At 47.5% G+C, this 26,117-nt stretch overlaps 1 protein-coding gene across 1 annotated transcript; it reads left to right on the top strand.

Annotated features, from left to right (window-relative positions):
* The first annotated feature begins 275 nt into the window (after positions 1-275).
* LOC121575876 (isotocin receptor-like) lies at positions 276-25,196 on the top strand. Its single transcript, XM_041889164.1, has 2 exons — positions 276-1,293; positions 24,537-25,196. The coding sequence occupies exons 1-2, from the start codon at positions 363-365 to the stop codon at positions 24,788-24,790; spliced, it is 1,185 nt and encodes a 394-aa protein (XP_041745098.1). The 5' UTR covers positions 276-362; the 3' UTR covers positions 24,791-25,196.
* Positions 25,197-26,117: the final 921 nt, after the last annotated feature.

Here is a 26,117-nt window from a genome sequence, read left to right as displayed (position 1 = left end):
TAGTATTAGCAAATTGTGCATATCATATATTTATGTATTAATTCATCCATGTTAGAATTTTTTGTCACTGACTTGTAAACAGTATTTTTGTTTTTGTTTACGTAGAACGTAGGCCTATCTCTCAGAGACTACGCGTAATTGGGACACCTTACTATTGGAATGAACTTTGCCTTTATAGGCCTACCGTCGAAACATGTAAACGGAAAACAAGCTTGTTAAAGTTTGGAAAAACGGGAAATGATAAACAAATGAACAAGGAGCAGATAAGGAGCCAATCAGTCACTCACCTCACCGATCTCTGGTACTGGAAGCAGTGTTTTTAAGATCAGGGTGAAACGCATTAGTGGCCAGTTTACCCATGAATGATGGAGGACCTGCGAGACCAAGACGTGTGGGTGATGATGAACGATTCATGGACCAACTCGAGTCGCGGTGGAAACGAGACCGGTACCAGGAACCAGACCGGCGTGAACCCCCTGAAGCGGAACGAGGAGGTGGCCAAAGTGGAGGTGACCGTTCTTGTCCTAGTCCTGCTGCTCGCGCTGGTCGGTAACCTTTGCGTCCTCTTGGCTATCCACACGAGCAAGCACAGCCACTCTCGGATGTACTACTTCATGAAACACCTCAGTATTGCGGACCTGGTGGTGGCAATCTTCCAGGTCCTCCCGCAGCTCATTTGGGACATTACATTCCGCTTCTACGGGTCGGATTTACTGTGCAGGCTGGTGAAGTACCTACAGGTTGTCGGGATGTTCGCGTCCACCTACATGCTTGTTCTAATGTCCATAGATAGATGCTTGGCGATATGTCAGCCCCTCCGCTCTCTGCACAAGAGGAAGGACCGTTTTTATGTGATTGCCTCTTGGATGCTTAGTCTGGTTTTCAGTACCCCTCAAGTGTATATATTTTCCTTGAGGGAGGTGGGAAACGGAGTTTATGACTGTTGGGGAGACTTCGTGCAACCCTGGGGCGCCAAGGCGTACATTACATGGATTAGTCTTACAATCTACATCATTCCAGTGGCTATCCTAAGTGTTTGCTATGGCCTGATAAGTTTTAAAATATGGCAAAACTTTAAAATGAAAACCAGACGGGATCAGTGTATGTCTCTGACGCCGCGGGCGTCTAAAGGCGCAGCGCTCTCTCGGGTGAGCAGCGTGAGGCTCATATCAAAAGCGAAGATCCGAACTGTCAAAATGACTTTTGTCATAGTCGTAGCTTATATTGTTTGTTGGACTCCTTTTTTCTTCGTACAAATGTGGTCGGCATGGGACCCTGCTGCGCCCAGAGAAGGTAAACTATAAAGGGCTTTATGCGTGAATTACACAATGCATGGATGGGGTTATAAGGAGAAGCCTATTACGCACCGTATCAGAAAAGTAAATCAAGTTGCCAAATGTGCGTCATAGCAATGCTGCATAATGTAGATAAATTGTTGGCTCCATACATTGAGCACACACACACACACACACACACACACACACACACACACACACACACACACACACACACACACACACTCACACACTGTAGAGTGAAACAAGGTAGAAGAGCCCCCTCTAGTGCGCCCTGCAAAATGATTCATCATTGCAAAACAAGTGAGGGAGGCACAGGGAGTAACATAATCCATATGCTGTTATTCTCCAGTTTTTCTTTTGCTCTTTTTTGGGACGGGGTCATTAGTTGGGGAATGTCTTGTATTAGACATGTTGTTCTCCTGTCTCTCTCCTGGTGCTATTTGTCACTATCTGAACAGGTCAAACGTTGTTTTAGTAAGAGAGTTCTGGATCTGCTCATGAAGAGGGAAGAGGGCATTTTCAATTGCTTTTTGATCCGGCTCAAATGTGACCTACCAGCTTGATTCGGTTGATACATTTGTAACCCCACTTTTGAGAAAATGTCCCTTGAATGTTTTGGTACACCTACTGGAGAGCTCTTCATTGCCTACACTCCTTCAGCATAATTCACACCCACTTAAGCCTTAGCCCCACCCATCTCTTTAAGGATTCACGTGAGGCCATGTGCTAAACAGAGTGAGTACGGTAGTGTACTAAACAACCAAAGATTTCAAGACTAAAGGCTGGTTGATACTACGTCTATCGCCATGTCTGTAGACAGTTGTCGCAGTGACATTATGAACATTCTATTGTCGTCCGACATCAAACTTGTCGTTGTCGTAATGAAAAAGTATAAACAGAAAAATGACGGGCTGCATGACATCAGCAGCCTGGCGGTCCAAAATAGCATAACTGGTGTATTTTATCATCAATAAACCCACCCGTTTAAAAATTAATTTAGTATATGTCAATCTAGCAAACCAGGCAACTAAAAGCACATTTCTAAACAATGTTTTGGATAGTTTCTAACTTGTTAGCTAGCTAGCTAACGTTAAGTTAGTTGGCTAGCCAGTTCAAATAATGACCATATCATATAGCTGACAACGTCTTAACTTGAGCTAATTTCTATTAAATATTAGAGGAAAATAAACTCACAACAAGATAATTATTTACAAGTTAATGGTGAGCTATTACAGAAAATAGCTTACGGTTGTGAGTGTGACGAAATAAAAGCAGGGCATTCTACTGGAGAATGGACACTGTCTCGTTGGGCAAACGTTATATCCTAATTTGACTTTGGTGCAGGTGCATGTTGTTCTTCACATTACCGTCTCTGGTAAACACACACTGTATCAAATAAAATCAAAGTTTATTTATCACATGCACAAGATACAGAAGGTGTAAATGGTACAGTAAAATGGTTACTTGCATAGTGTTGTTTTTTTGTTTAGATAAGTAGCTAGCTACAGTGAGGGAAAAAAGTATTTGATCCTCTGCTGATTTTGTACGTTTGCCCACTGACAAAGACATGATCAGTCTATAATTTTAATGGTATGTTTATTTGAACAGTGAGAAACAGAATAACAACAAAAAAATCCAGAAAAACACATGTCAAAAATTTTATACATTGATTTACATTTTAATGAGGGAAATAAGTATTTGACCCCTCTGCAAAACATGACTTAGTACTTGGTGGCAAAACCCTTGTTGGCAATCACAGAGGTCAGACGTTTCTTGTAGTTGGCCACCAGGTTTGCACACATCTCAGGAGGGATTTTGTCCCACTCCTCTTTGCAGATCTTCTCCAAGTCATTAAGGTTTCGAGGCTGACGTTTGGCAACTCGAACCTTCAGCTCCCTCCACAGATTTTCTATGGGATTAAGGTCTGGAGACTGGCTAGGCAACTCCATGACCTTAATGTGCTTCTTCTTGAGCCACTCCTTTGTTGCCTTGGCCGTGTGTTTTGGGTCATTGTCATGCTGGAATACCCATCCATGACCCATTTTGAATGCCCTGGCTGAGGGAAGGAGGTTCTCACCCAAGATTTGACGGTACATGGCCCCGTCCATCGCACCTTTGATGTGGTGAAGTTGTCCTGTCCCCTTAGCAGAAAAACACCCCCAAAGCATAATGTTTCCACCTCCATGTTTGACAGTGGGGATGGTGTTCTTGGGGTCATAGGCAGCATTCCTCCTCCTCCAAACACGGCGAGTTGAGTTGATGCCAAAGAGCTCGATTTTGGTCTCATCTGACCACAACACTTTCACCCAGTTCTCCTCTGAATCATTCAGATGTTCATTGGCAAACTTCAGACCGGCCTGTATATGTGCTTTGTTGAGCAGGGGGACCTTGCGGGTGCTGCAGGATTTCAGTCCTTCACGGCGTAGTGTGTTACCAATTGTTTTCTTGGTGACTATGGTCCCAGCTGCCTTGAGATCATTGACAAGATCCTCCCGTGTAGTTCTGGGCTGATTCCTCACCATTCTCATGATCATTGCAACTCCACGAGGTGAGATCTTGCATGGAGCCCCAGGCAGAGGGAGATTGAAAGTTATTTTGTGTTTCTTCCATTTGCGAATAATCGCACCAACTGTTGTCACCTTCTCACCAAACTGCTTGGTGATGGTCTTGTAGCCCATTCCAGCCTTGTGTAGGTCTACAATCTTGTTCCTGACATCCTTGGAGAGCTCTTTGGTCTTGGCCATGGTGGAGAGTTTGGAATCTGATTGATTGATTGCTTCTGTGGACAGGTGTCTTTTATACAGGTAACAAACTGAGATTAGGAGCACTCCCTGTCAGGTTTTGGCCATGACTGTTCGGGTTTTGGTCACTAGATGTCCCCATTGCACCTTTTTTGTACCTTTTGTTTTTCTTGCTCTAATTATTGTTTGCACCTGTAGGTCATTCCCTTGTTAGTATTTATACCCTGTGTGTTCCTCAGTTCCTTGCTCAGTGTTTGTAAGTTAGCACCCAGCCCCAGCCCAAGCCTTGTTTTATATAGATATTTCTCTGGTGGGATTTTCCAGAGGTTCTCTGGTTTAGTTCTTGTGTTTTGTTTGAGTAGTCTTTTGAGGTTTGTTTTTCCCTGCTGTTTTTTACCACTTTGTGGAGTTTCTTTTGTTTTTTGGAGGTTTTCCTCTTTGTGCCTCTTGGCTTTATTTTTGGACATTGTGGATTTAGTTTCTTTGCCTGAAGATTTTGTTCTTTAATTAAACCACCATCTCTAGTACAGCTGTGTCTGCCTCATCTTCTGGGTTCTGACAATTATTAGTGACTGTTTCTCGCACCGGGTCGTGACAGAAACACTGAGCCATTATTATGAACCCAGAGGCAGCCAGTACCCAGGATCTTTTTCCATGCTGTCCCACCATGAGGGGACTGTCCAACGCCACGAAGCTGCTCTGGTTCAGCAAGAGGCCTTAATGGCTAGACATTCTCAACTTCTGTCAGAGATGCTGACTTCCATAAAGCAGATTTCGGATCGACTTTCCCCGGCAACCGCTTCTGCTCCAGTTCATCCGATTCAAGGGCCCCTGGCAGTTAATCCCCTGGCTGAACCTCGTCTGCCGCCTCCCCAACGGTTCTCAGGGGATCCGAGTGTTTGTAAGGGGTTTTTCACCCAATGTTCTCTCTCCTTTGAGCTGCAACCATCGTCGTTTCCCACCGACCGGTCCAAGATAGCATATATCATCACCCTGCTGTCGGAAAAGGCCCTAGCCTGGGCTACTGCTGTGTGGGATGCCCAAAGTCCCTGCTGTGCCAACTACTCTACCTTTGCTGAAGAATTCAAGCGAGTGTTTCAAGGTCCTACCAACGGCCCTGACTCAGCCAAACAGCTCCTGACTCTCCGCCAAGGTCGGGCGCAGCGTGACGGACTATGCCATCCAGTTCCGCACTGTGGCAGCAGCAAGTGGCTGGAACGACGAGGCGCTCACAGTGTGTTTTTTGAAGGGTCTTTCTGACACCATCCAAGATGAACTGGCCACTCGGGAACCACCGGACAACCTCGAGTCCCTTATCAAGTTGGCTTCACGCATAGACCAGCGTCTGAGAGAGAGAGAACAAAACCATAGACCGCTCACCCTAGCTCCTATCGGTTCCAGCTCCGAGTCTCCACCTTTATCCTCGCTGGCTCCACCAGAACCCATGCAGGTTGGACGCATCTCCCAGGCTGAGAGAGACCGCCGGATGAGGGAGCGATGCTGTCTATATTGCGGCAAACCGGGCCATTTCCGCTCCACGTGTCCCGGGCTCCAGGGAAACGCACTCTCCCGTGCAGGCCTGGGAGGACTGTAACGGGAAACATAACCTCCTCCCATCCATCCAACTCCCGCCTGCTCATTCCAGTTACCCTTTCCTGGGACGACCACAAGTTTTCTCTTCAAGCCTTGGTAGACTCTGGAGCCGCAGGTAACTTCATGGATGGGATCTGGGCGAAGGAGAATGGCGTTCCTTCTGAACCTCTAAGTGACCCCATAAGGGTTACTACGTTGGATAGAAGTCCTTTGGGATCTGGACTTGTCACTCGTGCCACTACCCCCTTACGACTTTCAGTTTCCCAACACCAGGAAGTGATGAACTTTCATCTGATCTCCTGTTCCGAGTTTCCTCTCGTCCTTGGTTATCCCTGGCTTCACAGCCATAACCCTCACATCGACTGGTCTGTGGGCACTATCAAGCAGTGGGGTCCTACGTGCCAAGCCACTTGTATCTTCCCGAGTTCCCAGAGTTCTCCTTCCGAGTCTCTAGAATCCATCGACTTGTCCCGAGTTCCCCGAGTGTTACCATGACCTCAAACTGGTATTTAGCAAACAGAGGGCCACCAAACTACCACCCCATAGACCTTACGATTGCACCATCGACCTGTTGCCGGGGACCTGCCCTCCCAGGGGTCGGATCTTTTCCCTTTCTCCTCCCGAACGAGCTGCTATGGATACCTACATCAAGGACGCTCTGACAGCAGGCCTCATGCGTCCATCTACCTCGCCGGCGGGAGCAGGGTTTTTCTTTGTGGCCAAGAAAGACGGTGGATTACGACCTTGCATCGACTACCGGGGACTCAATGCCATAACCGTCCGTAACCGCTACCCGCTACCCCTTATGGCCACAGCCTTTGAGCTGCTCCAGGAAGCAGTTGTCTTCACTAAGCTTGACCTGCGAACGCATACCATCTTGTGCGGATCAAACCCGGGGACGAGTGGAAGACCGCTTTCAACACGCCTACTGGTCACTACGAATACTCGGTGATGCCCTTCGGCCTGACCAACGCTCCGGCTGTGTTCCAAGCGCTCATAAACGATGTGCTTAGGGATATGCTTAACATCTTTGTGTTTGTTTACTTGGATGACATCCTCATCTTTTCGAGCTCCCTTCAAGAACACACTAAGCATGTCAGACAAGTGCTCAAACGCCTCCTAGACAGCCATTTGTACGTTAAGCCGGAGAAGTGTGAATTCCATTCCTCTCGAGTACAATTCCTGGGATTTATAGTGGAACCCGGACAAGTCCAGATGGACCCCAAGAAGGTAGAGGCGGTAGCGGATTGGCCCACCCCCAAGTCCGTTAAGGAAGTTCAGCGTTTCCTGGGCTTCACCAATTTTTACCGCAAGTTCATCAAGAACTTCAGCTCGGTGGCAGCCCCTCTCTCGGCGGTAACCAAGGGTGGCAACACAAGGTTTCTGTGGGGTAGAGAAGCTGAGACGGCCTTCCAAGGACTCAAGCAGCGCATCCTCTCTGCTCCCATCCTGACACTACCAACGGCGGATGAACCTTTTGTGGTGGAGGTAGACGCATCAGAGGTTGGGGTTGGAGCTGTCCTGTCTCAGAGGGGTGAAGACAAGAAGCTTCATCCTTGCGCCTTCTTCTCTCACCGGCTTACCCCGGCCGAGAGGAATTACGATGTGGGGGATCGTGAACTCCTAGCGGTTAAGATGGCATTGAAGGAATGGAGACACTGGCTCGAGGGGGCTTCTCAACCGTTTCAAGTGCTTACGGACCACAAGAATCTGGAGTATATCCAGCAGGCGAAGCGGTTGAACGCCAGACAAGCTCGATGGTCTCTTTTCTTCAGCCGATTTCAGTTTATCCTCACCTATAGACCCGGGTCGAAGAATCTCAAACCGGACGCCTTGTCACGAATCTACTCTCCTGCCATTCGAGAAGATACTGACATGACTGTCCTTCCGGCCGCTAAGATCGTGGCTCCGATCTCGTGGCAAGTGGAGGATACCGTGAAACAAGCTCAAGCCATCGAACCGGGCCCTGGAGGAGGTCCTGCTAATCGGTTGTTTGTTCCCAAGGCAGCAAGGTCCCAAGTCCTTCGGTGGGGGCACTCCTCTCGCCTCACCTGTCACCCGGGCGTAGGCCGCACCTTGGAGTTCATCCAGCGTAAGTTCTGGTGGCCCACCATAAAAGAAGACGTTGCCACTTTCATCAAGGCCTGTTCCGTGTGCTGCCAGGGCAAATCTTCTCACCTCCGCCCTCAAGGACTCCTTCACCCTCTATCTATTCCCCACCGACCCTGGTCCCATATCTCGTTGGACTTTATTACTGGCCTTCCTCCGTCCCATGGTAATACTACGATCCTAGTCATCATCGACAGGTTTTCTAAGGCGGCCAGGTTTGTTCCTTTGACCAAATTACCTTCTGCCAAGGAAACAGCTGAGTTGGTGATTAACCATGTGTTCCGAGTCTTTGGGATTCCGCAAGATATGGTTTCCGACAGAGGTCCCCAGTTCGCCTCAAGGTTTTGGAAGGCCTTCTGCCAACTCATAGGGGCCACGGCCAGTTTATCTTCAGGGTACCATCCGAGTCCAATGGCCAAACTGAGAGGATGAATCAGGAGCTGGAAACCACCCTCAGATGCATGGTTTCCAACAACCCGTCCACTTGGTCATCCTTCATTGTTTGGGCCGAGTACGCGCACAACACCTTGTGCTCCTCCTCCACTGGTATGTCCCCGCATGAGTGTCAGTTTGGCTATGCGCCTCTATTGTTCCCGGACCAGGAGGCAGAAGTCAGAGTGCCTTCAGCCTCGAGGTTCATCAGACGCTGTCGGCTTACGTGGAAGAAGGCACGTCTTAATCTTCTGCGTTCCTCTCAGCAGTACCAACGACAAGCCAACAGAGGTCGCCGTCCCGGTCCTACCCTGTACCCCGGCCAGAGAGTATGGCTCTCAACTAAGAACCTACCACTACGGGTGGAGTCTCGCAAGCTGTCCCAGAGGTTCATCGGTCCCTTTAAGATTGCCAGGAGAGTCAATCCCGTTACTTTTCGCCTGCACTAACCCAGATCACTTAAGATCAATCCAACATTTCACATTTCTTTATTAAAACCTGTTGTTTTTTTCTCCCCTTATCCCGGCAGGCAGACCTCCCCCCTCCGCCCCGTGTCATCGGTGGCCAGTCGGCTTATACCGTCCACCGGATACTGGATTCCCGCCGGGTGCAGCGGTCCTGGCAGTATCTGGTGGACTGGGAAGGCTACGGTCCCGAGGAGCGCTCCTGGGTTCCTGCCAAGGACATACTGGACCCTGACCTCATTCGTCAGTTCAGGGCCCTCCACCCTGAGAAGGCTGGTAGGAACGTCAGGAGCCGTTCCTAGGAGGGGGATTCTGTCAGGTTTTGGCCATGACTGTTCGGGTTTTGGTCACTCGATGTCCCCATTGCACCTTTTTTGTACCTTTTGTTTTTCTTGCTCTAATTATTGTTTGCACCTGTAGGTCATTCCCTTGTTAGTATTTATACCCTGTGTGTTCCTCAGTTCCTTGCTCAGTGTTTGTAAGTTAGCACCCAGCCCCAGCCCAAGCCTTGTTTTATATAGATATTTCTCTGGTGGGATTTTCCAGAGGTTCTCTGGTTTAGTTCTTGTGTTTTGTTTGAGTAGTCTTTTGAGGTTTGTTTTTCCCTGCTGTTTTTTACCACTTTGTGGAGTTTCTTTTGTTTTTTGGAGGTTTTCCTCTTTGTGCCTCTTGGCTTTATTTTTGGACATTGTGGATTTAGTTTCTTTGCCTGAAGATTTTGTTCTTTAATTAAACCACCATCTCTAGTACAGCTGTGTCTGCCTCATCTTCTGGGTTCTGACAATTATTAGTGACTGTTTCTCGCACCGGGTCGTGACACTCCCTTTAAGAGTGTGCTCCTAATCTCAGCTCATTAACTGTATAAAAGACACCTGGGAGCCAGAACTCTTTCTGATTGAGAGGGGGTCAAATACTTATTTCCCTCATTAAAATGCAAATCAATTTATAACATTTTTGACATGTGTTTTTCTGGATTTTGTTGTTGTTATTCTGTCTCTCACTGTTCAAATAAACCTACCATTAAAATTATAGACTGATCATTTCTTTGTCAGTGGGCAAACGTACAAAATCAGCAGAGGATCAAATACTTTTTTCCCTCACTGTAGTTAGCTAAAAAATGAACAATGATTCCAACTCATAATGTTACTACCCTGCATGAATCTGTAGCTAAAGCTAACCAACTAGGTTCAATGTTAGCTAGCTAGCTAACATTGGGCTATAACTAGCAATTCAAATGGCTCTGAGATTCGAATAATATTACTGCACAGATCATACACGTAACGTTAGCTAGTGAGCCAGCTAGATAGCTAACAGTATGCTTTAACTTGCAATGAAAATGACTTTCTGACAAAATTAGAAATGTATAATATTTACATTTACATTTTTGTCATTTAGCAGATGCTCTTATCCAGAGCGACTTACAGTTAGTGAATGCATACATTTACATAATATCTAGCTAGCTAGACTATCTTACCCGTATACATGGATGAACGCTTCTCCCTCTTTGTCACGGATGCCATGGTTGCCCTTAGTTTGAAGCTGTAATCTTTTTGTGTGTTCTCTTTTTGACTCCCTCCGCATATTTGCAATCAAACACTTTTGCAGTTCCTTGTGAAATCTTTCCAAAAAGCTGCATTCGAAAGGATTACCTACACATACTGAGCAGCTCATGTTATAGACAGAAGCATGCTACATGGCAAACCAATCTGAACTTATCTCTCGGCATGTCCAGCCCATCCATTATCTCAGCCAATCATGGCTAGCAGGAAGATTCCTGTCTTTTTCCGTGGCTAAACCAACAAGGATTGTAATTTAACCATTTAATTTGTATTTACAGATAGCATAAAAGTTTGTTATTAAGGCAAATGAAAGTTCACATGTTCCAGAAGGCATTTCTGCCAAAAAATGCACTTTGATAAAACATTTATGTTTACATTCAAATGCATCTCCTATGAAGTAGTGACGCGCGACATAAGCCTAGTTTCCTGAAATGAGTCACAAATACCAACATGTATAATACACTCACATACTTTATATTCACTTCACCTGCTCTGCGTATACATTCAGTATATATACACTTCTGGTATACACATAAAGTCCAAATACAGTCTGTTTTCTATACAGATATCATATACAGTGCATTCGGAAAGTATTCAGACCCCTTGACTGTCACGATCGTCTTGAAAATGAGCAGACCAATGCGCAGCGTTGCGAGTGAACATGATGACTTTATTAATTAAAGCAACCACGGAAAAACAACAAAAGACGATAGTGAAGTCCAACAGACAAAATACTGAACCTGGAACAAAAACCCACAAACAAACAGTGAAACACAACAGTATAAATATGGCTCCCAATCAGAGATAACGAGCCGACAGCTGACACTCGTTACCTCCGATTGGGAGTCAATGACCAAACATAGAAACAAACAACCTAGACTAACCAACATAGAAATACACCCAAGTCCCAACAAAACAACATACACTCTAGCTCACATACACAAGTCCTAGAGCCAGAGTGTCACAGTACCCCCCCCTAAAGGTGCGAACTCCGGGGCGCACCAGCCCACAGTCTAGGGGAGGGTCTGGGTGGGCGTCTGTCTATGGTGGCGGCTCAGGCACTGGTCGTGGTCCCCACCCCACCATAGTCACTACCCGCTTGTGTAACCTCCTCCACATGACCACCCCCCAACTAAACCCCACAGGATTAAGGGGCAGCCCTGGACTAAGAGGCATCACCGGACTCAGGGGCAGCACCGGACTAAGGGGCAGCACCGGGCTAAGGGGCAGCACCGGGCTAAGGGGCAGCACCGGACTAAGGGGCAGCACCGGACTAAGGGGCAGCACCGGACTAAGGGGCAGCACCGGGCTAAGGGGCAGCACCGGGCTAAGGAGCAGCACCGGGCTAAGGGGCAGTACCGGACTAAGGGGCAGCTCCGGACTGAATGGCGGATCCTGGCTGGCTGGCTCTGGCGGATCCTGGCTGGCTGGCGGATCCGGGCTGGACGGCTCTGGCGGATCCGGGCTGGCTGGCTCTGGCGGATCCTGGCTGGCTGGCGGATCCGGCCTGGACGGCTCTGGCGGATCCGGCCTGGACGGCTCTGGCGGATCCTGGCTGAACGGCTCTGGCGGATCCTGGCTGGACGGCTCTGGCGGATCCTGGCTGGACGGCTCTGACGGATCCTGGCTGGACGGCTCTGGCGGATCCTGGCTGAACGGCTCTGGCGGATCCTGGCTGGACGGCTCTGGCGGATCCTGGCTGGACGGCTCTGGCGGATCCTGGCTGGACGGCTCTGGCAGATCCTGGCTGAACGGCTCTGGCGGATCCTGGCTGAACGGCTCTGGCGGATCCTGGCTGGACGGCTCTGGCGGATCCGGCTGCTCATGGCTGGCTGACGGATCTGGCTGCTCATGGCTGGCTGACGGATCTGGCTGCTCATGGCTGGCTGACGGATCTGGCTGCTCATGGCTGGCTGACGGATCTGGCTGCTCATGGCTGGCTGACGGATCTGGCTGCTCATGGCTGGCTGACGGTGCAGGCTGAGCGGCTGGCGGTGGAGGCGGACCCCAGCCTCGGAGAGTGGTCATCACCTCCCGCAGGACGGTTCCCATCTGCAGGAGCTGCTCTTGCTGGACCCGAACCTGGGCTTCCAGTCTTGTACGGGCTGCGTCGGCTCCTGCTGATTCCATCGCTGGTGTATGATTCTGTCTGGCGGAAGGCTCTAGCGGCTCCTGTCTGGCGGAAGGCTCTAGCGGCTCCGGTCTGGCGTAGCACACCGTGGACCTGGTGCTTGGAGTAGAACAGGCCGGTCCGTACCGGAACACACACCACTGGCCTCAACCGAGGATCAGGAACGGGCCGGACCGGACTGGCAACACACATCAGTCCTTCACGCCGTGCCACAAACACTTCCCTCCTCTACTCGCCAATGGCTCCCGTACTCCGTTAGCCTTTTCTCCTTTTCTCCCTGTGGCAGCCTCCTGCTGCCCAGCCGCCCAAGCCATGTGCCCCCCCCCCAAAAAAATTTCTTGGGGTTGCCTCTCGTCCTTCCGACGAAAAAACCTGCTGCCGCCGATGCTCCTCTCTCGCCAGGGCCTTGATCTTCCCCCAAGGTCCCTTGCCCCCGAGCATGTCCTCCCAGGACCACGATTTGCCCACCTGGGCCATCGCCAGCCTCTCGATCTCCTTACCCGGCGCCTCCACCCATGTCCAGTCTCTTTGCTCCTGGACACGCTGCTTGGTCCTTTGATGGTGGGTTTTTCTGTCCCGATCGTCTTGAAAATGAGCAGACCAATGCGCAGCGTTGCGAGTGAACATGATGACTTTATTAATTAAAGCAACCACGGAAAAACAACAAAAGACGATAGTGAAGTCCAACAGACAAAATACTGAACCTGGAACAAAAACCCACAAACAAACAGTGAAACACAACAGTATAAATATGGCTCCCAATCAGAGATAACGAGCCGACAGCTGACACTCGTTACCTCCGATTGGGAGTCAATGACCAAACATAGAAACAAACAACCTAGACTAACCAACATAGAAATACACCCAAGTCCCAACAAAACAACATACACTCTAGCTCACATACACAAGTCCTAGAGCCAGAGTGTCACATTGACGTTTTCCACATTAATTTCACATTTACATGAGTATTCAGACCCTTTACTCAGTACTTTGTTGAAGCACCTTTGGCAGCGATTACAGCCTTGAGTCTTCTTGGGTATGACGCTACAAGCTTGGCACACCTGTATTTCGGGAATTTCTCCCATTCTTCTCTGCAGATCCTCTCAAGCTCTGTCAGGTTGGATGGGGAGCGTCATTGCACAGCTATTTTCAGGTCTCTCCAGAGATGTTCGATCGGGTTCAAGTGCGGGCTCTGCCTGGGCCACTCAAGGACATTCAAAGACTTGTCCTGAAGCCACTCCTGCACTGTCTTGGCTGTGTGCTTAGGGTCATTGTCCTGTTAGAAGGTGAACCTTCACCCCAGGCTGAGGTCCTGAGCACTCTGGAGCAGGTTTTTAACAAGGATTTCTCTGTACTTTGCTCTGTTCATATTTCCCTCGATCCTGACTAGTCTCCCAGTCCCTGCCGCTGAAAAACATCCCCACAGCATGATGCTGCCACCACCAAGCTTCACTGTATAGATGGTGCCAGACGTGATGCTTGGCATTCAGGCCAAGGAGTTCAATCTTGGTTTTATCAGACCAGAGAATCTTGTTTCTCATGGTCTGAGAGTCTTTAGGTGCCTTTTGGGAAACTCCATGCATGCTGTCATGTGCCTTTTACTGAGGAGTGGCATCTGTTTGGCAACTCTACCATAAAGCTCTGATTGGTGGAGTGCTGCAGAGATGGTTGTCCTTATGGAATGTTCTCCCATCTCCACAGAGGAACTCTGCAGCTCTGTGAGAGTGACCATCGGGTTCTTGGTTACCTCCCTGACCAAGGCCCTTCTCCCCTGATTGCTCAGTTATGCCGGGCGGCCAGCTCTAGGAAGAGTATTGGTGGTTTTAAATTTCTTCCATTAAGAATGATGGAGGCCACTGTGTTCTTGGGGACCTTCAATGCTGCAGACATTTTTTGGTACCCTTCCCCAGATCTGTGCCTTGACACAATCCTGTCTCGGAGCTCTACGGACAATTCCTTCGACCTCATGGCTTGGTTTTTGCTCTGACATGCACTGTCAACTGTGGGACCTTATATAGACAGTTGTGTGCCTTTCCAAATCATGTCCAATCAATTGAATTTACCAAAGGTGGACTCCAATCAAGTTGTAGAAACATCTCAAGGATGATCAATGGAAACAGGATGCACCTGAGCAAAGGGTCTGAATACTTATGTAAATAAGGCATTTCTGTTTTTTATTTTTAATAGATTTGCGCACAAAATAAATAAAGTTTTTTGCTTTGTCATTATGGGGTATTGTGTGTACATTGATGAGGGAAATAAAACAATTTAATCAATTTTAGAATAAGGCTGTAATGTAACAAAATGTGGAAAAAGTGAAGCGTTCTGAATACTTTCCGAATTCACTGTATACTACCCAAAACACATCACATACCACTGGAATGGCCAAACAAACCATCAAGCTCAAAGCTGATGTACACTACAGTTGAAGTCGGAAGTTTACATACACCTCAGCCAAATACATTTAAACTCAGTTTTTCACAATTCCTGACATTTAATCTTAGTAAAAATTCCCTCTCTTAGGTCAGTTAGGATCACCACTTTATTTTAAGAATGTGACATGTCAGAGTAATAGGAGAGATAATTATTTATTTCAGCTTTTATTTCTTTCATCACATTCCCAGTTGGTCAGAAGTTTACATACACTTAATTAGTATTTGGTAGCATTGCCTTTAAATTGTTTAACTTTGGTCAAACGTTTTGGGTAGCCTTCCACAAGCTTCCCACAATAAGTTGGGTGAATTTTGGCCCATTCCTCCTGACAGAGATGGTGTAACTGAGTCAGGTTTGTAGGCCTCCTTGCTCGCACACACTTTTTCAGTTCTGCCCACAAATATTCTATAGGATTGAGGTCAGGGCTTTGTGATGGCCACTCCAATACCTTGACTTTGTTGTCCTTAAGCCATTTTGCCACAACTTTGGAAGTATGCTTGGGGTCATTGTCCATTTGGAAGACCCATTTGCGACCAAGCTTTAACTTCCTGACTGATGTCTTGAGATGTTGCTTCAATATAGCCACATCATTTTCTTTACTCATGATGCCATCTATTTTGTGAAGTGCACCTGTCCCACCTGCAGCAAAGCACCCCCACAGCATGATGCTGCCACCCCCGTGCTTCACGGTTGGGATGGTGTTCTTCGGCTCCTAAGCAACCCCCTTTTTCCTCCAAACATAACGATGGTCATTATGGCCAAGCAGTTCTATTTTTGTTTCATCAGACCAGAGGACATTTCTTCAAAAAGTATGATCTTTGTCCCCATGTGCAGTTGCAAACCATAGTCTGGCTTTTTTATGGTGGTTTTGGAGCAGTGGCTTCTTCCTTGCTGAGCGGCCTTTCAGGTTATGTATATATAGAACTCGTTTTACTGTGGATATAGATACTTTTGTACCTGTTCCCTCCAGCATCTTCACAAGGTCCTATCTGGCAGTCCGACGTACTAATCTTGGTTTGGCAGATGCCAGGAGAACGCTACCTGTCCCAATGCATAGTGCCAACTGTAAAGTTTGGTGGAGGAGGAATAATGGTCTGGGGCTGTTTTTCATGGTTCGGGCTAGGCCCCTTAGTTCCAGTGAAGGGAAATCTTAACGCTGCAGCATACAATGACATTCTAGACGATTCTGTGCTTCCAACTTTGTGGCAACAGTTTGGGGAAGGCCCTTTCCTTCAGCAATGCCCCCGTGCACAAAGCGAGATACATACAGAAATGGTTTATTGAGATTGGTGTGGAAGAACTTGACTGGCCTGCACAGAGCCCTGACCTCAACCTCATCGAACCACTTTGGGTTGAATTGGAACATCGACTGCAACCCAGGCCTAATCGGCCAACATCAGTGCCCGACCTCACTAATGCTCTTGTGGCTGAATGGAAGCAAGACCCTGCAGCAATGTTCCAACATCTAGTGGAAAGCCTTCCCTGAAGAGTGGAAGCTGTTAAAGCAGCAAAGAGGGGACCAACTCCATATTAATGCCCATGATTTTGGAATAATATGTTTGACGAGCAGGTGTCCACATGTAGTGTATGATGTTGTTACAATCCAGAAATACACCACAAAATGGAAACAACCAAATTAGGGGATGTGGAGGAGAAAAGTAGCAGTTATTCATTTCAAAAGCCCTGCAGGGCCTTTTGAGAGTTAGGGAGGGTAAATGTACTGTGACATCAAGGTGTCAGCCTTGGAGCCTCTGGGTGTGGGAGAGGCTAGGAGCAACTCAGGTTTTGAATGAGCACTGGAATTGGAAAAGTGAAATCAAAAATAACATTTATGTTCTTGAAATGGCCTATCAGTCTAAAAAGTGCTCCTTCAGCCAACAAAAAAAGGGTTTGAAAGCTTCATCCCCCTCTTTTGTTCACCCACTCATCAGTAAAATTGTATTTTCCACAGGTCTTGCAGATCTGGGTTCAAATACTATTTGTAATACTTTCATATATTTCGACTGTGATATGTGGTTGTATCACCTAGCTATCTTAAGATGAATGTACTTACTGTAAGTCCCTCTGAATAAGATCATCTGCTAAATGTAAAAGTATGCTTGATTTACTGTAGCTTGCATGTTGTAATGAACCAATAGCAAAATGCGAACCCTGCTCATCTGGCACTCCAGATGCAAAATCTCAATGTATTACAAAGATTTCAAAACTTTTTGGAACTCAGGTCTGATGTCTTGTGGTCATGGCCATGCCTTAGGCCTTTGGTCCATAAGTGATATAGATGGCGTCTGTGGCAATGATTTGCACCGGTGTCTGCCTGAGCTGTCACCATGAGCCTATTTGTCAGCTTAGCTCTGAACGCCTGTCAGAGCCATTAATGTGGAGGAAATAGGACAGTGGATATATGACTCTGTCATTTGGCGTGTGATTCATTCTCTGGATGGTGAGAATCATGAGCTAATCCATGCTTCATGAAGGCCATGGCCTACGCTAGGCTAAGCTGCAATACAAGGCCTTGTTTGGGCAAAAGTCTGTTCCCCATCCTCTCTCCTCCGTCCTCTCTCCTCCATGACACAGAAACCGAGTCCTTCACGGAAGAGTTTAAAAATCTGCCACACCCCTTTTGAATCAGCTATTGTTTTCATGAAGGAGAAAAGCATGCAAACATTTAAAAAGAATATGCTACTTATCCCTTTATCTATACGGTATCCGCACAACTAACTGAATTTGTTTTTATCACTTTATAAATGTATTTAGGGATTCCACCCAGTAAATGTAATTTGTCTGAGGGAGCGCGAGAAGCAGTCTCATTTCATACAAGCACATTTTCGTCCACTTTCCCTCTCCTCGCCACCTCTCCTAGATTACCTTTGACCTTTTTCAAAAGGAAGCCAGAGAGGACGGAGGAAAGAGGATGCAGGAGTTGAGCAAATCTAATTGAGAAAAGACCTGTGTCTTTGCACAAATTAAGATCCATGACCAGAGAAGGATTTACAGTGTTAATGACAACATCCAGCGAGATAAGTGTTTCCTCTGCCCCCCTTGTCCTTGTGGGTGATTGTTTATTGTGAGGAGAGAGTAGCTCGGTTGAGCTACGTGTATTTTGTATTGCCGGGGTATATTTTCCCTGTGTGCCTGTTTCATTCCAGTGCGCCTGTTTTGTGCACTGGACTATTTGACGCTATCCAGCGTAACTCTGTGCTACAGAATAAACTCTGTATTCTGTGATTTACCCTCCTATATCGTTTTCTTTTTAGGGGATAGATCAGCTTTAATATTACAGATAGATTGTAGCTTCCATCAATGTAATTGTCTGGATCATTTCCAATCCCCCATGTATTTTTTTGTAAATATATATATATCTACAGTACCCGTCAAAAGTTTGGACAAACCTACTCATTCAAGGGTTCTTTATTTTTACTATTTTCTACATTGTAGAATAATAGTGAAGACAACCAGACGATTAAAAAACACATATGGAATCATGTAGTAACCAAACAAGTGTTTGTCAAGGTAGATGTAGGTGGGTGTGGTGGTGGAATCAGGCGCAGGACGCAGAACGTTAGTCCAACAGACTTTAGTAGATGCACACAAATACAATCACGAATAAATGCCCTGAGGCGAAAACTCCGCACGTAGGCGAAAATAACGGGCGCACTAACAGGTGCGACAAAACACTCCAAACAATATGGAGAGATAGCTCAACCGAGCAAACAGTAGAATAACAGCCTACCGGCACGACAGTAAAACAATAACACACAACACTAGACAAACACAACGAGAACTATTAGGACACTAATTACACTAAACGATAACAGGTGTAACAACAATCAGACAAAAGCAAACGAACATAGAAACATGCAACGGTGGCAGCTAGTATTCCGGAGACGACGAACGCCGAAGCCTGCCCGAGCAAGGAAGAGAGGCAGCCTCGGCCGAAACCAAGACAGTACCCCCCCCTTGACGCGCGGCTCCAGACGTGCGCCGACTCCGGCCTCAGGGACGACCAGGAGGACGCGGAGCAGGGTGCGTCGGGTGCCCACGATGGAATTCCGTCAGGAGAGACGGGTCCAAAATGTCTCTCCTCGGCACCCAGCACCGTTCCTCCGGGCCGTACCCCTCCCACTCCACTAGATATTGGAGACCCCCCCATCCGACGTCTCGAATCCAAGATGGACCGCACGGAGTACGCCGGTGCCCCTCGATGTCCAATGGGGGCGGAGGAGTCTCCCTGATCTCACTTTCTTGGAGTGGGCCAGCTACCACCGGCCTGAGAAGAGACACATGGAACGAGGGGTTAATACTTTTATACTCAACAGGTAGTTGTAATTTGTAACACACCTCGTTCAACCTTCTCAGGAGTTTAAATGGCCCTACAAACCGCCGACCCAGTTTCCGACAGGGCAGGCGGAGGGGCAGGTTTCTGGTAGAGAGCCAGACTCGATCACCAGGTGCGTACACCGGTCCCTCACTGCGGTGGAGATCGGCGCTCGCCTTATGACGACGGAGGGCCCGCTGCAGGTGGATGTGTGCAGCGTTCCATGTCTCCTCCGAGCGCCGCACCCACTCATCCACCGCAGGAGCCTCGATCTGGCTCTGCTGCCAAGGTGCCAGAACCGGCTGGTAACCCAACACACATTGGAAAGGGGTTAGGTTAGTGGAGGAATGGCGTAGGGAATTCTGGGCCATTTCGGCCCAGGGAACGTACCTGGCCCACTCCTCCGGCCGGTCCTGGCAGTATGTTCTAAGAAACCTACCCACATCCTGGTTCACACGTTCCACCTGCCCATTACTCTCCGGGTGGTAACCCGAGGTGAGGCTCACCGAGACCCCCAACCGCTCCATAAAAGCTCTCCAGACTCTGGAGGTAAATTGGGGACCTCGATCAGACACAATATCCTCGGGTACCCCGTAGTGCCGGAACACATGGGTTTGCAGGGCAGTAGGAAGGCCCGGCATAGGGAGCAAACGACAGGCCTTAGAAAACCGGTCCACAACGACCAGTATAGTGGTATTCCCCTGTGAAGGAGGAAGGTCAGTGAGGAAATCCACCGAGAGGTGAGACCATGGTCGTTGTGGAACGGGCAGGGGTAGTAACTTACCCCTAGGCAGATGTCTAGGCGCCTTACACTGGGCGCACACCGAGCAGGAGGAAACATAAACCCTCACATCCCTCGCCAACGTGGGCCACCAGTACTTGGCACTAAGACAGTGCACTGTCCGGCCGATACCAGGGTGTCCAGAGGAGGGTGACGTGTGAGCCCAATAGATCAATCGATCCCGAACCTCGAGCGGAACGTACTTCGACCCTCCGGGCATTGAGGTGGACTAGGGTCGGTGCGTAACGCCCGCTCGAGTTCAGCATCGACCTCCCACACTACCGGTGCCACCAGACAAGACTCCGGCAGTATGGGAGTGGGCTCCACGGACCTCTCCTCCGTGTCATACCGCCGAGACAGTGCGTCTGCCTTACCGTTCTGTGACCCAGGGATGTACGTGATCTTAAATGTGAACCGGGTCAAAAACATATTCCACCTCGCCTGGCGAGGGTTCAGCCTCCTCGCTGCCCGGATGTACTCCAGGTTACGGTGGTCCGTCAAAATGAGGAAAGGGTGTTGAGCCCCCTCAAGCCAGTGCCTCCACACCTTTAGGGCCTGTACCACGGCTAACAGCTCCTGTCCCCTACATCATAGTTTCGCTCCGCCGGACTGAGCTTCTTGGAATAAAAGCACAGGGGCGGAGTTTAGGTGGCGCGCCGGACCGTTGCGAAAGCACGGCTCCTACACCGGCCTCTGACGCGCGTCCACCTCTACCTGAAATGGCAAAGAGGGATCCGGATGCGCCAGCACTGGGGGCCGAGGTAAACAGGTCCTTCAGCCTCCCAAACGCCCTGTCCGCCTCGGCTGACCACTGCAGACGCACCGGACCCTCCTTCAAAAGAGACGTTATGGAGCTGCCACCTGTCCAAAACCCCGGATAAACCTCCGGTAGTAATTCGCAAACCCCAAAAACTGCTGCACCTCCTTCACAGTGGTTGGCGTTTGCCAATTACGCACGGCTGACATCCGGTCTACCTCCATCTTCACCCCTGACGCAGACAACTGATAACCCAAAAAGGAGACCGACTCCTGGAAGAACAGACACTTCTCTGCCTTGACATACAGGTCGTGCTCCAACAGCCTCCGCAACACTCGGCGCACCAGGGCCAAATGCTCGACTCGGGTAGGCGAGTACACGAGAATGTCATCTATGTACACGACCACCCCCTGCCCCTGCATGTCCCTGAAGATCTCATCCACGAATGATTGGAAAACTGAAGGAGCGTTCATCAACCCGTATGGCATGACAAGATACTCGTAATGGCCCGAGGTGGTACTAAAGGCTGTCTTCCATTCATCGCCCCCCCTAATGCGCACCAAGTTGTACGCGCTCCTGAGATCTAATTTAGTGAAGAAACGCGCCCCGTGCAATGACTCCGTCATGGTCGCAATCAGCGGGAGTGGATAACTGTACTTCACCGTGATCTGATTGAGACCACGGTAGTCAATGCACGGGCGTAACCCCCCATCCTTTTTTCTTCACAAAAAGAAACTCGAGGACGCAGGGGAAGTGGAGGGCCGTATGTATCCTTGTCTCAGAGATTCGTCTATGTAAGTCTCCATAGCTCTCTTCTCCTCCTGAGACAGAGGATACACATGGCTCCGTTGGAGCGCAACTCCTGCCTGGAGGTCTATCGCACAATCTCCCTGCCTATGGGGGAGGCAACTGCGTCGCCCTCGACTTACTGAACACAATAGCCAAATCCCCATACTCAGGGGGGAACGTGCAATGCGGGCACCTGGTTTGGACTCTCCACCGAGGTAGCCCCTACGGAAACGCCTAAACATCGACCCACACAATGGGCAGACCACTCCTTCAGAGCCCTCTCCTGCCACGAAATAGATGGGTTATGGGTACTCAACCAGGGCATGCCCAGCACCACCGGATACGCAGGCGAGTCGATCAGAAATAGCTGGATCATCTCCTGATGACCCCCCTGCGCACACATCCTAAGTGGCGCCCGTGACCTCCTGATCAAGCCCGCACCCAACGGAAGGCTATCTAGGGCATGAACGGGGAAGGGAACGTCAGCAGGGAGAAGGGGAATCCCTAAGGCTAAACAACATTTCTTATCAACAAAATTCCCAGCCGCGCCTGAATCTACCAGCGCCTTATGCTGGGAATGAGGTGCTACCTGTGGAAAACGCACAGGCATACAGAAGTGTGCAACAGAGAGAAGTGTGTCACCAGCAAAGCACCCCCACACCATGACAACTCCTCCTCCATTCTTTACGGTGGGAACTATACATGCGGAGATCATCAGTTCACCCACACCGCATCTCACAAAGACACGGCGGTTGGAACCATAAATCTCCAATTTGGACTCCAGACCAAAGGACAAATTTCCACCGGTCTAATGTCCATTGCTCGTGTTTCTTGGCCCAAGCAGGTCTCTTCTTTCTATTGGTGTCGTTTAGTAGTGGTTTCTTTGCAGCAATTCGACCATGAATGCCTGATTCACACAGTCTCGTCTGAACAGTTGATGTTGAGATGTGTCTGTGACTTGAACTTTGTGAAGCATTTATTTGGGCTGCAATTTCTGAGGCTGGTAACTCTAATGAACTTATCCTCTGCAGCAGAGGTAACTCTGGGTCTTCCATTCCTGTGGCGGTCCTCATGAGAGCCAGTTTTATCATAGCGCTTGATGGGTTTTGTGACTGCACTTGAAGAAACTTTCTAAGTTCTTCATGTCTTAAAGTAATGATGGACTGTCGTTTATCTTTGCTTATTTGAGCTGTTCTTGCCATAATATGGACTTGGTCTTTTACCAAATAGGGCTATCTTCTGTATACCACCCCTCCCTTGTCACAACACAACTGATTGGCTCAAACACGTTAAGAAGGAAAGAAATTCCACAAATTAACTTTTAAGAAGGCACACCTGTTAATTGAAATGCATTCCAGGTGACTACCTCATGAAGCTGGTTGAGAGAATGCCAATAGTGTGCAAAGCTGTCATCAAGGCAAAGTGTGGCTATTTGAAGAATCTGAAAATGTTGGTTACTACATGATTCCATATGTGTTATTTAACAGTTTTGATGTCTTCACTATTATTCAACAATGTAAAAAATAGTAAAAATAAAGAAAAGCCCTTGAATGAATAGGTGTGCCCAAACTTTTGACTGGTACTGTATGTTATGTCGGAAAAAGTCAGTTATACATTTTTCTGTCCTAGTTAAAAACAAGTTATCATCCATTAGGCTTTGATTAAATTTCCAATACCCTCGCCCATGTGGAAATTCTGTAATAGTACTATATATGCCAATTATTTGATGGTCCCACCGCATTCTGTCCCCTATCAACACTTTTTTCACTTTTGGTCCCAGAGAGAATGACATAAGAAAGTAGTCAAGAAGACTACATCCATGTGTTACCAATTGACACCTGTTTAGCTGTTCAGCTCTCAACTGTCCTAATTGTTTGTCAGTGCATTCCTACTCATGTAATAATAATAATAATATGCCATTTAGCAGACGCTTTTATCCAAAGCGACTTACAGTCATGTGCGCATACATTTTTACGTATGGGTGGTCCCGGGGATCGAACCCACTACCCTGGCGTTACAAGCGCCGTGCTCTACCAATTGAGCTACAGAGGACCACGTAATATAATATAGTCATTCTATTTCTGTGGTTGTACTGTAACATTGGGTACTGCTGCGGTCTTCTTTAGGATCAAACACTTCTATACCAGATCGAGTTTGCCCTTGAGGCTTTGTCCTATATATCTTTATAGCCTAATGTATATTCAACAGTCTGTAGAATGAAGGAGAGGCTATGGGGAGAGAGAGAGAGAGAGAGAGAGGCTGTCACCATATCTCATCTTCAACTCTGGCTCTGATCATAACTCACACAGACAGGGAGTGGGAGAGAAGACGTACACACTCACTTCATCAGCCTCACATACAGTACTGTAAGGAGAATGGAAAACTGGTATTATTCTTTCTATTGTTCCTTCGTTTGTTTAGGTGTTATACATTATATATTAGGAAGCTTGCCTTGCATGAATGCATTATAAAACTAAATAAAAAGTTGAAAGTTCTCTGTTGATGATGGATTACATTTTAGGCCCACTTGATGAATGAGGGATAAAAAGTATATTGAAAGCAGGTGCTTTCACACAGGTGTGGTTCCTAAATTAATTTAAGCAATTATAATCCCATCATGTTTAGGGTAATGTATAAAAATGGTGGGCAGGCCATTATTTTGGCTACCTTGGCTATGCCCCCATTGGATGACAATGCCCCCATCCACAGGGCACGAGTGGTCACTGAATGGTTTGATGAGCATGAAAACGATGTAAACCATATGCCATGGCCGTCTCAGTCACCAGATCTCAATCCTATTGAACACTCGTGGGAGATTCTGGAGTGCCACCGGAGATAGCGATTTCCACCATCAACAAAACACCAAATAATGGAATTTCTCATGGAAAAATGGTGTTGCATCTGTCTAATAGAGTTCCAGACACTTGTACAATCTATACAGAGGTGCATTGAAGCTGTTATGGCTCGGGGTGTCCCAACATCCTATCAAGACACTTTATGTTGGTGTTTCCTTTATTTTGGCATTTACCTGTATATTGAAAGCCGTCGCCAGGTGGAAATTACAGTATTCAGGAAGCCTTCATTTTGAATTCAAAGTCTCCTTCCTTCTCTCTCTCTCCCTCTCTCTATCCTAGACATGGCGTTCATCATTGCCATGCTGCTGGCAAGTCTGAACAGCTGCTGTAACCCGTGGATCTATATGTTCTTCGCTGGCCACCTGTTCCACGACCTGATGAGGTGCTTCATCTGCTGCTCCTCACTGTACCTGAAGGCCTCACAGTGCGGAGGGTGTGACCGCCAGCAGAGCCGCAGGAGCATCTCCACCCCCACCTACGTCATCAAGAACCATAGTAGTCAGAGGAGCATCACTCAGACCACCAGCACATGAGGAGTGAGGACCATGGAGGAGATGAGTGGGGGTGGGACAGGAACTCGCTACTCCCGAAAGCCCTTCTTCATACCAGTCAGAGAGGGGGTTGCATGGTGAAGACTTAGATCTTCACCATGCAAGGCTTGTGCAGCTAAGTGCATCGTTAGATGCTTTTTTTGCCCCTTTATTCACAGGATATCTTAGCTAAACATAGAATCAAGATGTTTAGGCTATCTGTCTGACTGTGACCGCGATAACTTCAGAACGAAGTTGAATACAAATATAAAGTTGCCCAAGTATTTTCAATTGTTACAAGTGAAGGATAAAACGATTCTTCAAATGAAAACCGAGATGACTGCATTGAAAGATAAATAAGCTATATGGGCCAATACTGTGCCTTCAGAAAGTATTCACACCCCTTGACTTTTTCCACATTTTGTTGTGTTACAGGCTGAATTTAAATATCCCATAATGTCAAAGTGGAATTATGTTTTTTTTAATCATTAAAAATGATAAGCTAAAATATCTTGAGTCAATAAGTATTCAATCCCTTTGTAATGAAAAGCCTAAATAGGTTCAAGAGTAAAAATGTGCTTAATAAGTCAACACACAAGTTGCATGGACTTACTTGGTGTGCAATTATCTGTAAGGTTCCTCAGTCGAGCAGTGAATTTCAAACACAGATTCAACCACAGAGACCAGGGAGGTTTTCCAATGCCTCGCAAAGACCTATTGGTAGATGGGTACAAATAAAATAAAAAGCAGACATTGAATATCCCTTTCAGCATGGTGAAGTTATTAATTACACTTTGGATACACTGCAAAGATACAGGTGTCCTTCATAACTCAGTTGCAGGAGAGGAAGGAAACCGCTCAGGGATTTCACCATGAGGCCAAAGGTGATTTTAAAACAGTTACAGAGTTTAATGGCTGTGATAAGAGAAAACTGAAGATGGATCAACAACATTGTAGTTACTTCACAATACTAACCTAAATGATAGAGTGAAAAGAAGGAAGCTTGTACAGAATACAAATATTCCAAAACATGTGTCCTGTTTGCAGTAAGGCACTAAAAGTAAAACTGCAAAAAATGTGGCAAAGAAATTAACTTCATGTTCTGAATAAGTGTTATGTTTGGTGCAAATCCAACACAACACATCACTGAGTACCACTTTTCATATTTTCAAGCATGGTGGTGGCTGCATCGTGGATATGCTTGTCATCAACAAGGACCATGGAGTTTTTTAGGATAAAAATAAATGGAATAGAGCTAATCACAGGCAAAATCCTAGAGGAAAACCTGGTTCAGTCTGCTTTCCAACAGACACTGGGAGACAAATTCACC

This window comes from Coregonus clupeaformis, chromosome 10, assembly GCF_020615455.1.
Source record: "Coregonus clupeaformis isolate EN_2021a chromosome 10, ASM2061545v1, whole genome shotgun sequence".
Taxonomy (NCBI): domain Eukaryota; kingdom Metazoa; phylum Chordata; class Actinopteri; order Salmoniformes; family Salmonidae; genus Coregonus; species Coregonus clupeaformis.
The sequence above is the reverse complement of the archived record's forward strand: the minus strand, read 5'-3'. Positions and strand labels throughout refer to the sequence as shown.